The sequence below is a fragment of the Nuphar pumila genome, chromosome 4 (genome assembly GCF_984573655.1).
Source record: "Nuphar pumila chromosome 4, dmNupPumi1.hap1.1, whole genome shotgun sequence".
Classification (NCBI taxonomy): Eukaryota; Viridiplantae; Streptophyta; class Magnoliopsida; order Nymphaeales; family Nymphaeaceae; genus Nuphar; species Nuphar pumila.
In genome coordinates, this window is record NC_143252.1 from 132,981,387 (window position 1) to 132,994,807 (window position 13,421).

Genomic DNA, 13,421 nt, shown 5'->3' on the forward strand with positions numbered 1-13,421 from the left:
GTGGCCAAAAATTTTCCGGCAATGACAGATGGTACTCACTTTTGGTACCATTCCTTGTTTTGGCGACACTAGATAAATATGTCAAACATGGCCAATTCACTGCTCAAAATATGTCAAACATGGTCACTTGTTTTTTTTTAGTGATGGTTTTACCCTTTTAGCGCCTAACAAATTAGACACCTTGGTCAAACCACTTGTCTAAGTTGTCGCATGGAAAAATCAGGCACCATGTAAGTTGTCTCCTGAAAAATCAGGTGACTGAATTTTCAGGCAGCAAAAGAGCAAAGTTTTAAATAAACAGTAAATTGGCCATGTTTGTTATATTTTCTAGCTTGAGATTTGTAATAATATTTTCAATCAAAGTGAGGGCCATCTACATCATTGCCCGAATATTTTTTAACCCGTTCCTGTGACGTGGAGCCCTTTGTCGCAACCTTGACACAATGATGTTCATCATTCTAGGCTCTGAGGTGGTGTTCGACTCGCGGAACAGGTTCTGCACAGGGACAGCAGCCTCGCATGTGACCTGTCCCTGCCCGTTTGATTTCAACCGGGTGCGATCATGGGTCCTGGACAACCGCAGAAAGGCATGACGTGTCCGGAGCGCATTTGTCCGGTGAATCAAACATAACCTGAGAGCCTTTAAAAATTGAAGGCATATTAGCAATGTTTTCCCCAAATGTTGAACTGTTGGAGTTACAGTAGCTATTGATCTACCTCTTGCTGCAAGCTGATACTTGAATTTGACTGCTTGTTTGGAACACGGAAATGAGTCATCTCTACTTTATCAATATCTCATCACCAAATACATCAAACAAATGATAAGTGCTGTATCATGCAGGTGGTGAATGGAGATGAAAAGGTTCTAGACCGGAAAAGAGTGTTTTTCATCCTTCATCAGAATGAAGGAAGCAGCATTATGAAACACAAAACATGGCCTCTCTTTTATGTATGATTTTTGCTGCTCTGGGAACAACTTCTCGATACCCTCACCATAGCACTGCATATGATCCGAATGCATCGTGCAGGATGGGAAAAAATCATGTAGAGGTTCAGTGGGATAGTTAGATCTAAACTGAAGAGGGTGATTTTCAATCTTTGTGCTTCTCTTTTGGACAGCTACCTTAACTACTTTTGATGTCCAACGGAAACATTTACCATCAGAGAAGCACCGATCCATTTGTTAATTATGTATTATGAGTATATTTCCCATAATGCTTGTTGATAACGCTTGGAGACATTGATGACTCTTTTGGATATATAAATCCTTTATCAATAGCTATAAACATTGTTTACGCATGTAACAAACATAATTGAAACGTTTATCCATAGACTAAAAATTATAAGTTGCTTCATTTGACCTATATATGAAAAGGTACTTGGATGCTGTTTATAAATAAATAGGTTTGTATAGAGGTGGATTCGAGCAAGTGTGCAAAGGATCTACCCACGATCAGTGCTACAATTCAATGCACTTGCTTTGCACCCAACTGTATTATGCCAACTCCAAGATATTAGGATAATACATACTCAACACATATACAGATATTGGTTATCCAAGTTGAATCATGTGGAGTTCAGTTTGGCTTTAGTGTACCAAGTCAAAATCAGGTAAAAATTTCACTAGATTTAGTTAAAAACCCACTGGAAACCAAATTCTCAGAGTTTGGTCAAGGCTGCCCGTACACATGAACCTGAACATGTTTCTGTATAGACCGGACCAAGCTGTAGCGAGTCAAGGTTGAACCTAGGTGAATTATGTCAACCCTCTAAGAATTGATTCTAGGTTTGAACCTTGCGAATTTGGTATGGATCAGAACTAGCCAAGTGAATCTGAGAAGATGGGATGCAAGTAAAAATAGGACTTACCTGCTTGTTCTGGTTTCCTTTTCAAGCAGTCTGCTCATAATCAGGTTCCAAATTTGGGAGTCTTGCCCCACTTCACGCAAGAGACGAATAAGCTAGCACAACGATGTCGTGGTTGATCCACCAAGCAATCATGTGATAAATAATAGATGATGACCAACACAGAAATACAATCCATCTCTGAAAAGGATTTCAGTGGAGGAACCAATATGTGGAAGAGTGATGGTCGACTTGTCATGCAGAAGAATCCTTTGGCCATAATTCTGCCTGGCATATGCAATATGGACCTAAATATGAAACAATGACCAATGGTTGATTTATACACGAATCAATCCTGCTGCTATCTCAGACCTTATATCTGAGACTGAATCAATTGTTGATACATAAATGGAACCCTGGTTTGTTTTTTCTTCCCTTTTTCTCAAACATTAAAAACTAACTCCACCTTTACAGAGACCAAGACCCCAAAACATGAACTAAGTCGGTGCTGTGGATGGCTGTTGAGTGAACCAGCCACTTCTCATGAATCAGTGGCACCATTGAACCAAAGTTAACCAAAAATCCACATTTTATATTGCAACCTTGTCAGCAATGTTGTAAAATGCAGGCGATGAGGTAAATAGCAAACTGTGTGGGGCAGTGATTGATAGCAATCAGTACACTAAAGCCAAGATGCTTAGAAAAAGAAATCACAAGCAGAAAAATACAAACAAATAAATCCTTTCAAAAAGATTTGACCATTTATTCAAGTTGGACCAGTCACTGTTTCTACAAGGCATGATAATTTATGCCCAACTAAACAAATCATTTACAAAATACTACTCTTTGACGTGCTTTAAGCTCAAGAAGAAGACAATTAGTTTTAGCTACAATTTTGTTTATCAATGGACAAAAACTATACAAAACATTGTTCAGAAGTCTGAATGATAAAGGCATACTAGATCTGAATGACTTACTGGAGTGCGACAAAGAGGACATTCAGGTTTCTCATTACACCATTCCATAATACAGTTCCTGGGGAGAAAGCACACCAATGAAACACAATAAACTTAAATAAAGTGATTCACACAAATGCACGAGGAAAGGAGAAATTACCAGCAAAACACATGACCACAGGGAGTAGCTGTTGGGTGCTGCCTAGGACTGAGACAGAGGGTACATTTTTCAGTACTGCTGCCTGTTTGGGACTGAAAAAAGAATGCCCACAAATATTGGAGAGATAAAGAATTAGTATTCTTCCAAGCTCTAATGAACAAGTGTATAAAGTTATAAACTATACTTTCTTTTTCTTTTCCTAATTCAAAGAAGAGGCCTTGTTTGCTCTTGTTCCAACTAATACCACTAACAGAAAATTCAGCACCTTCAGTCCCTATGGTATGGGAGCTAGGGTTGTAAAGCATCTCACTGTCAACCTGCGTGGGATCTCAAGAGGAACAGACAGTGGCATTAAGCACAAGGTATCAGGTCAGATCCCATAGTTACAATTACTAGTTGAACATGTGATTCACGCTGAATACTTTTAACCTGGACCTGGATACAAGTCCAAGCCCTGCCTAGAAAAATTTTCCAAGTCCATCCCATTTTCAGCCATAATTAAATTATATAAAATATCACACAAATACCATGATATTTTCACCTTATTTTTTGCATATGTCTCCTAATTAAAAAAATGTTCCAATTCTTGCTGCTCATTTTTCTGTCGTGACAACACTTATAGTATATACTTTTTTCTAGTTATTTTCCTTCTATTCAAAAAAGAAATTTTCTAGTTATCATGAAAAAAAAATTACCAAACTCCAGCCTTTTTATTTGGGTTCTTTATCAACAAGAGAGAGAGAGAGAGAGAGAGAGAGAGAGAGAGAGAGAGAGAGACCACCCTTCCTGACCACAGCCCCTGTATCATGGAGAAGTTTCTAGTACCCAAACCCTAAAAGTGCTAGCATTTCAACATAGGAAACCATCCCACTTTTTGGAGTGATTTCTCCGTGGCGTATATCAAAAAGAAGGAAAGGATGGTGTCATCCAGCACCGTTCAGGCATGCACACACATGCATGTGTGCAGACACTTCCAGAGATAGAAGATAGTATGGACTGATGTCAAGCCTTTTTTGAGAATACTGAATGGTTATGAAGTCACAAATTTATAATGGTAAGCTAAGCTTTGTTGGTGCAGACTGACAGCAAATAAGTTCGCAGCCAAGACACCGACCCTACTGGTTCTATTGCGGAAGCACTTAAGTGAAAATTCAGGAATAGGGCAGTGTCTGATAATACTGGAATTCGTTCCAGTAGATCACAGAATTTGGAAAAATGATAAACTGAGAAAATGTAACCAATGTAATTATCTTTTCAATGCACCAAAAATCAGAATTTTCTTATATCGGGGCGCGGAGATATGATCCGATGAACAGGGCAGACTGACACACACGGAGCACAGTTACACATTGGAAAAATGATGAATTGAGAAAATGTAGCCAATGTAATTATCCTTTCAACGCACCAAAAATCAGAATTCTCTTATATCGGAGCGCGGAGATATGATTCGATGAACAGGGCAGATTGACACACTCGGAGCATAGTCACACACCGGACAGACACTCTGTTCACGTCCGTTTTCATAGACTATATTGACAGAATCTGCCGATGGACAGAATACGAAAGTTGGAGGTATTTTCGATACCTTTCCAACAACTCCAAGAACACAAAGTTGACACCGGAATGCAGAGATATCACCTAAACACCGGGAGAGAATGGTACACACGAACACAGTCTTGTGACAGACAGTATTAAGTGTTCACACCCGTTTTCAGAGACTGTATGGACAAAATCTGCGAACAGCCTGAACACGAAGATTGTAGAGAAATTCGTCAGCTTTTCAACGAATCCAAGCATGCCCAAATCCGCCTCAAAACGAGAACGATATACCCAAAATATTATGACTGGGTCAAACAGACCAAAATACCAAAAATCAAATAGCAAACACAAACACAAACACAAACACACAGGATTCTATTCTGAATTCTACTTTGAGGTAATTAACATTCAATATGGTTCGGTTCAAAACACACCATTGTAGAGTTGCAAAAATCAGCAAATAAATTCACGATTTGTTCTAGAACCAAAATCCCATGTTTTTCTCAAGAAACCATTTTTTTTTTTAAGTTCCAGCCTAAAACCCACGACAACCAGTTCATTCAAGTGTTGATTTACACTCTTAGAAAAACCACTAATATCAATCCAAACTCGATTTATCTAACACAACCAACATACAACAGAAAATATTTCAGATTCTTAAAAAAAAAAGACATACAAAACTTCCAATCAAAGACAACACAACAAAGTATTCAAAGAAGCGGTTTTCGGCAAACCAACAACCAGCTGTACTCCAAGGTAGTCCAGATCAATCCACCACGTTCGTGCCTCAGCTTCCAATGTCCAATAAGATGAGATTCCACAATGGGAATCGGTAGAAATGAAGAAAAGGTGTTGTTCTCTTTCAAACCGCTCACAAACGACCTCCACAAGGTCAAGGTTCCTCCTTCGAGCTTCTCCTAGCTCTCACCAACAGTTTAATGACTCTCCAAAGATTCTAGGATCAGTCCACAAACAGCAGCAACAATGGTGTTTCCTCCAAGGAATGACGCCAACACGAACAAGGTTGAAGATGAAGTTGACGAAGATGGACACCCTCTCACTTGGAACCTCTCACTCAACCCAAACTTGGGTTTTCCCTCACCCACGAATTCTCAATTCTCACATAGGTTAAGACATCCCCATCTTAGGGTTCTCCCATTTTTTCACATTCCAATTTTTTTTTAAAGATTATAAAAAGACCCCCTCAACATTGTTTGAGGTCTTTTTAAAGGAGTGAGTTAATACTCCTTGATTCCTATTGGCCTCCAAGGAGGTGGAGTGGCTTGGCGAACCAGCCACCTACTATTTTGTCCTTTTCCTCCTCCCACGTAGCCAATGAGGAACCACTAAACTGAAAAGATTATCACGACTGGGTCTGGATCCTGAGATCCAGACCCAATTTGTTTTTAAGTTGCATTTAAACGCATGCTCATTAATGGCATGTTGTAAATTCTATACTTTGTGTAAAGGGTGTTTTTGTACCCTAATAAAATATACGTGTGTATATCTAATACAGAATACAGCAGACCCTAAGAGTGTGGGGTTTTTCTGCAGCCATCTCTCTCTCTCTCCCTCTATGCTTCTCTTTCTTCTATGCTGAAGGTGGGATACCATTTCTAACATGGTATCAGAGCAACAGATCCCTTGAAGATCGTGTCCAGCCTACTTGCTATTCTCTAAGGTATCTTCCTCTTGATTTTCATCACTTCTTCCCTTCTTCTGAATCCAACGATTTCTTCTTATCATGTTTCTTTCCTCTTTCTCTATTTCTCTCTTCATACAACATATTCTTTTCTGATCCATAAAATTTTTTTATTTCCCGCAAATCTGAATTCATGTTTGCGTGATTTCAAAGATTGAAATCACGTCAAACCCGTCCCTTATCTTTCCTCATAATTAAGGTCAGAACTGAATCTGATCTGTCTTCTTCTGTGAGTTTGCTATAGTTCCTTAATTGATTAAGATCATTCTGCCAAACTCTCAACTTTGGAATTTTCCCTTTTAGAAAGAAAATACGATTAAATAAAACAAGTTATTTTCATATTAACGTGCCTTCTTGCTGATTGATCCATATTTCTTTTAGAGCAGTTTCTTTTCTTTCTCACTGCATATTCTGTTTTCTGTCTCGGGTCTGCAGGTCAAAAAAAAAAACAGCAGCCGAGTTTCGAGTTTACTTTGTTTGCTCTAAAAGTGATTTTCCTTTCCGGTCTCTTAATCCTTCTTGTTTTTCACCCATTGACTATGGACTCATTCCCTTCTTCGCACTCTGGTCTATCTTCCAACTTTCTCAGTCAGCTTGTGTCTGAGAAACTGAACAATTCCAACTTTTTAACCTGGAAGAAACCTACATCACTTCCACTTTGTCACAGGAGGTGCTTGTGGCAATCCCAGATGACTGCTCAGCTATGCAGTTATGGCATCGTCTTGTTTAAACATATTCTCAAGTTTCTCAGGCCAGAATTCTATTTTTAAAGAAAGAGTTTCAAATGTTGAGGAAGGACTCCATGAGGGTCATGGAGTACTTAAACAAAATGAAGACTATCACAGATCAGTTGGCCATCGTGGGTTACGCGGTCAGTGACAAAGATATGGTGCAACAGACCTTAAGCGGGTTGGGACCCGATTATCACATGATGGTTACTTCCTTTCTGTGTTTGCCAGACTTACCTACTTTTGAAGATCTACGTGCTAAGCTCTTACAATATGAGATGACCTTGAAGGGATTCTCTGAAGGTATTCATAATCCCATTGGAGCACATGAGGTCCTTGCCACAGGTGTTACATATGGTCGAGGATGTGGCAGGTGGGAATCTCAGGAAAGGGGAGGTCAAGAGAAGAATGGACAAGGAGCCCGTGGAATTTTACCTACTCCCAGTATGTTTCCTAATCTGCAAAGGCAAAGGACGATACCTACCTGCTTTCTCTGCAACAAAAGGGGGCACATCAAAGCAAATTGCTGGTATAACCCGCAAAATCGAGGGAAACAATTGAAGACAAGAAAAGGAACAAATACATTGAAGAATACTGGGGAAGTCAAGCAACTGTTATTATCTGCCTTGGCTTAATTGAACATCAAACAGAATGATCACGGTACTTGGTATGTTGATTCTGGTGCAGCCACCCATGTTACTGGTGATGCTGGTAAGCTCCTAAATATTGCTCCTTATGTAGGTAGAAATAGTATTGTCACTGGAGATGGGTCTCATCACCATATCTCGCACATTGGAAATTATGTAATTCCTATGTCCAACTCTTCTCTTGCTCTTTCAAATGTCATTCATGCTCCTAATATCAAGAAAAATATTGTTTCAGTCTCTAAACTTGTTGATGACATTAATGCTTCAGTCGAGTTTACCCCTTTTTCTGTTCATGTTAAGGACCTTCACACGAGGGAAACGTTCGTTGAAGGAAAACGGCAAGGGAATATGTACGTGTTCCAAGAGAATCCTTCCTCTCGTGTTCAACCTGTTGATTCCATCTTGAAGCTCACTTCATCATCATCAGCTTCTCCTGAGAGTGTTTTTAATCTTTCTGAATGTATTGAGCCGAATCTTTGGCATGGTCGTCTGGGTCATTGTAGTAGTCGTTTTATTGATAAGCTTGTTTCAAGCAGTCTTATTCCCAAGTCAAGTTTGAATTTAAATGTCGATAATAAAAAATGATTCAGTTGTCTTCAGTGTAAGAGTCATGTTCTTCTATTTCATTCCATTAATAAAAGAGCTTCAAGACCATTTGAAATTATATGTTCTGATATTTGGGGTCCCGCTCCAGTTCCTTCCACGTCTGGCACTAGATATTATCTCATTTTTGTTGATATCTATTCTCGATATACATGGATTTTCTTCATGAAAAGTAAATCTGAAACCTTCAAATTGTTTCAGAATTTTCATACCTTTGTTCAAAATAAATTCTCTGAGAATATTACGTGTTTCCAATGTGATGGAGGGGGTGAGTTCTCTTCAAATGACTTTATTAATTTCCTCCAGACAAATGGAATAAGTAGGCAGGTATCTTGCCCTCATACACCTCAACAGAATGGGATTGCTGAACGGAAGCATCGCCATATTGTTGAAAGTGCAATGAGCATGATGCATGATAGTAATCTTCCAGTTACCTTGTGGGCAGAGGCCTTTCATACAGCAGTCTATGTCATAAATCGATTGCCCATGAATATCTTGGAAAACAAATCACCCTATTTTTCTTTGCATTGTGTGCATCCAAATTATCACGATTTGCGTGTATTTGGGTGTGTATGTTATGTTCATGTTGACAGTTCAATGCGACACAAGTTTCAGGATAAAGCCTTACAGTGCAGATTTGTGGGATATGCTGATGATTACAAAGGATATAGATGCTATGATCCCGTGAGCAAACGCATCAAGATATCCAGAAGTGTTGTGTTTGATGAATCCAATTTTGGTCATAATGTAGTCACTCCTGAAATTGAAACTTACCACCCTTGGCTCAACTCAGATCTCTTTTCTAGTATTGATGGTGTTTGCTCTACAGACTGTAATCGAAGAGATGAGGCAAACGCGTCTACTGCTGTGTAAAGAACTCAGGAAAGTGTGATCTCTGAATCATCATTGGCTCCCGAAAGGTATAAAGGCATTGTTTACTCTCGACATGAGAAGGAGACCTTCCCCAACCCTAATCAAGAGCTAAATTCTCCTTCTGCTTCCATTCAATCACCTGTACACAGAAGGTCTACCCGGACTCTGCATCCTATTGATAGGTGGGTTAGTTATGAGAATTTCACAATGGATTTTCAACTTTTCTTAACCGCCTTGGGCAAAGAAGATCAACCCACCACGTTTTATCAAGCACTAAATTCTAAAAGATGGATTGAAGCTATGAACGAAGAAATGGAGGCTCTTCATGAGTGTGGCACTTGGGATATAGTTCCCAGACCACACAATCGAAATGTGGTTTGTTCAAAGTGGGTGTATAAGATAAAGTATAAGGCGGATGGTACTATCGAGCGATACAAGGCTCGACTGGTTGCCAAAGGCTTCACACAGGAGCCAGGAGAAGACTATGATGAGACCTTCAGTCCAGTCGTGAAAATGGGTACTATCCGCATTATATTGTCATTGGCTATTGAGCACCAATGGACTCTTAGTCAACTGGATGTAAAAAATGCCTTTGTCCATGGAACTCTGAAGGAGGAAGTATATATGGAGCAACCCACTGGGTATGCTGAAGGGAACTCCAAAGAATACGTGTGCAAATTAAAGAGAGCTATATATGGTTTGAAACAAGCATCTCGATCTTGGTTTGATAGTTTCTCTCTTGAAGTAGAAAAATATGGTTTTAGTCGGTCTCTTCTTGACCATTCTCTTTTCATATTCAAATGTGCAAATATAGTTACCCTGTTATTGATATATGTTGATGACATTATCATTACAGGTAACTCTAATGAACATATTGAACAGGTCAAAGAACTTTTGAACCATAGATTTAAGATAAAAGATCTTGGTAAACTGCGATATTTTCTTGGAGTAGAAGTTGATAGGACTCCTGAAGGTATGACACTTACTCAACATAAGTATATTGTTGATGTTCTTAGCAAGGCAGGTATGACTGACTGCAAGCCCCTAAGCACACCCAGTGTACTTCATCAGAAACTCAGTTCTCAAGATGGAGATTTGTATGAGGACCCTACAGGATATCGCAGGGTAGTCGAAATGCTTCAGTATCTTACCTTCACTCGACCTGACATTGTCTATTCGGTCAATCAGGTATCCCAGTTTATGCATGAACCACATATTGGACATATGGAAGCTGTTAAACGCATTCTTCGATATTTGAAGGGAACTATTGGCGATGGTCTTCTATACAGAAAGAGTATGCATGACCATCACATGCATGAACTTCTTACTTACACAGATGCAGATTGGGCAGGAGATCCAGATGAGCGTAGATCAGTCTCAGGATACTGTGTTTTCATTGGCCTAAATTTTGTCTCTTGGAGCAGTAGAAAACAAAAGGTCATTGCCAGGTCAAGTACAGAAGCTGAATACAGATCAATGGCAGTTGCTACAGTCAAAGTGACTTGGATCAGACACATGTTGACAGAAGTAGGAGAATCGATTTCTAAAAGCATTCTCTTGTGTGACAATCAAAGTGCTATCAACATGTCATTCAATCCCATCTATCACAGTCGTGCCAAGCATATTGAAATTGATCAGCATTTTGTAAGACAGAAGGTCGAAGAGAAGGAAATTGAACCAGAATACGTTTGGACTGCTGATCAAGTTGCTGACTTGTTTACAAAAGGACTTATCAAAGACAGATTTTGAATGTTAAAAGGCAAGTTGTTCATGGTTCAAAACCATGTCCAACTTGAGGGAGGGTGAAAAGATTAGCACGACTGGGTCTGGATCTCAGGATCCAGACCAAATCTGTTTTTAAATTGTATTTAAACACGCTCATTAATGGCATGTTGTAAATTCTATACTTTGTGTAAAGGGTGTTTTTGTACCCTAATAAAATATACGCGTGTATATCTAATACAGAATACAGCAGACCCTAAGAGTGTGGGGTTTTTCTGCAGCCATCGATCTCTCTCTCCCTCTCTGCTTCTCTTTCTTCTATGTTGAAGGTGGGATACCATTTCTAACATAAACTTGTTAAGAGTGGGTCTTTTGGACAGCACCTCCATTCTAGCCAATACGAGCTAAGGTGAGTTGGCATGGCTTGGATTGGCCCTTCAGAAGGCCACCTCCCTCAAGGCCGAACCGAATTCAGCCATTTGTTTAAGTAGGGCTTCTTATTTGGATCTAGATCTAAAAATAAAAATCTACCCAATAAACTCACCACACCCTCTAGTGCCACAAAACAGATCCTAGAGGGCATTAGAACTATCCAGATACGTAGGATCCGGCTCCTACCAAAAACAAAAAAATAAAAAATACAACTTTAAAAATTCAAATACATCATAAAAAATATTTTCTGAGATGTGTGATAAAAAATTCCAAAAAATTCAAAATATAAATATGACAAAATTGCTCTTGGACCCCTTTTTGGATCCAAATGGATCGTTTTGGCTTAGGAGGGCGTGGGGATGCCTTTCAGATCAGGTCCTACTCCTTGCGTACACCCGGATTGGTCCAGATGTGCTGCATCATTTGTAGCATGTGATTATCGGAAGAATAAAAGCTTTGTCGTATAAATTAGTAACATGATACAAAATTTTTCTTTTCCTTTTTCCCTTTCTTACTAATTTCTTTTTATTAGGAACCTTCAAAAAAAGAGAAAGGGGTGGGTGTGGAGGAATGGGAATGGGAATGAAAATAAAAGAGGAAAACAAGAAGATATATTTACTCCTGTCAAAGAAAATTCTTTTTCATAATAAGGGTCATAAGGCAGAAAAAGATTAGCACACAAATAAAGGGAGGGATGTGACAAGAAGCCACACTCCAAGTTGGGTAGACAACATATAGTTGGAAAGAACCATCTAATGGGACAGTCAAGAGAAGCTTGTTGTTTGTTCTAATCTCAGATTTCCAGCAGAAAAGTATTCATTGTGTTCTATACAAGCAAAGCATATGTATTCATGACAGTGATGTTTACCAGTAAGGCTTTTTGATCCAAGTGAGGAATTTGGAGACTTTTCTGTCGAGAGGAAAAAACTAATTTTATTTTAGTCAAATCCATGCAACTTGAGGTTTTCTAAAGTTTTGATAGCATCTTCCAAAAATTACAGCAAGTGGTCTTGTGAGACTAAAATTCTATAATGAACATTTAACCTGCTGTTGTCCTCAAGTTTTCCATTAGATCTCTTCATATAAACCATATAGAACTTGATGTTCTTAACTTTCAGTCAACATAAATGATCCTTGAATATCAGAGAGTTCTAGGGTCCTTGATTGGTACTTGTTGGAAATTACAGAAACCTGTTTGAGGCATGATTAAGATTTATAACTTACATAGATTAGGAGGCTTTGACTGTATGGTTTATTCCTCTGAATCCCATTTTCCTTAGAAGAACAGAAATATGGGGTTTGCTTGCCTGAGAGCCTAGTCAACTTTGAACAATCAATAAATTTCTAAAAGACAAATAAGAAACATTACCTCTGAGGAGGAACTCCAATTGCCTCTGGTGGTAGTTGACTTGGTAATAAGATCTCCATCTTCATTTAAAACTGGCACGCCTAATCCTGCATTCAAACAAAGGTATTTAAACATTCAAAATGATTAGACTATAAAATCTAACTTATTTTTGTGTAAACCTCGAGGCTATGCCTGGAGAAGCATATGTAGCAGGCAACAGAGAGAGAAGAAAACCAAGGTTGTTTGTATCGTACCGTATAACTATCAAGGAAAGTGATACGATACACACTCGTATCGCGATACAAGTGTGTATCATACCTGTATCGTACGATACAGTCTCGGCGCACTTAAAAAGGGCCGAAATATAATGTTTTCATTTTTTGGTTTTAAAGACCTCTTGAGGGCCAACTCCCTCATTTGTGTAGAGGCTATTACAGATGTATCCACTGTTAAGATTAATGTAATATAAGTATCTCTATATATATATATATATTATAAATATATCATAAATATATATAATATATATGGGAGTCAAGTCAAACTAGCTTTGACTTGCTCCCAACGGCTAGAATTCTAGCCGTTGGGAGCTCTCTCCCACATATGAAGACTTTCCCTCTTTATGGGTGGGTGTGTACCTTTGTAAAGAGAGAGAGAGTGATGGGTAGTATCAAGGTTGTGTGTTATTTTTCTTTGAGTGCATTGTAGTGAAGCTTGAATGTAATTTTATTTTGTATTTCTTTTAATGTCTATTATGAATAAAATTATTTATTTACATTTTGATATGTGTCTTTTAATTCTTAAGTTTGTTGTTTAAATGTATAATGTTTTGAGTCTCGGAGATCATCATGGAGTGCATTGGAATCCGC

The 13,421-nt window shown here is 38.7% G+C and overlaps 1 protein-coding gene across 2 annotated transcripts in view; it reads right to left on the reverse strand.

Annotated features, from left to right (window-relative positions):
- Positions 1 to 2,585: 2,585 nt before the first annotated feature.
- Positions 2,586 to 13,421, reverse strand: part of LOC149841125 (peroxisome biogenesis factor 10-like) — a 59,647-nt gene continuing 48,811 nt past the window's right edge. For both annotated transcript variants that reach the window (XM_090003604.1, XM_090003603.1), the window contains exons 9-11: positions 12,577 to 12,662; positions 2,962 to 3,053; positions 2,586 to 2,880 (exon numbers count right to left, since the gene is read on the reverse strand). In XM_090003604.1, coding sequence (XP_089859730.1) covers positions 2,778 to 2,880; positions 2,962 to 3,053; positions 12,577 to 12,662 — 281 coding nt within the window. In that variant the 3' untranslated portion in view covers positions 2,586 to 2,777. The remainder of the gene's footprint in view (positions 2,881 to 2,961; positions 3,054 to 12,576; positions 12,663 to 13,421) is intronic.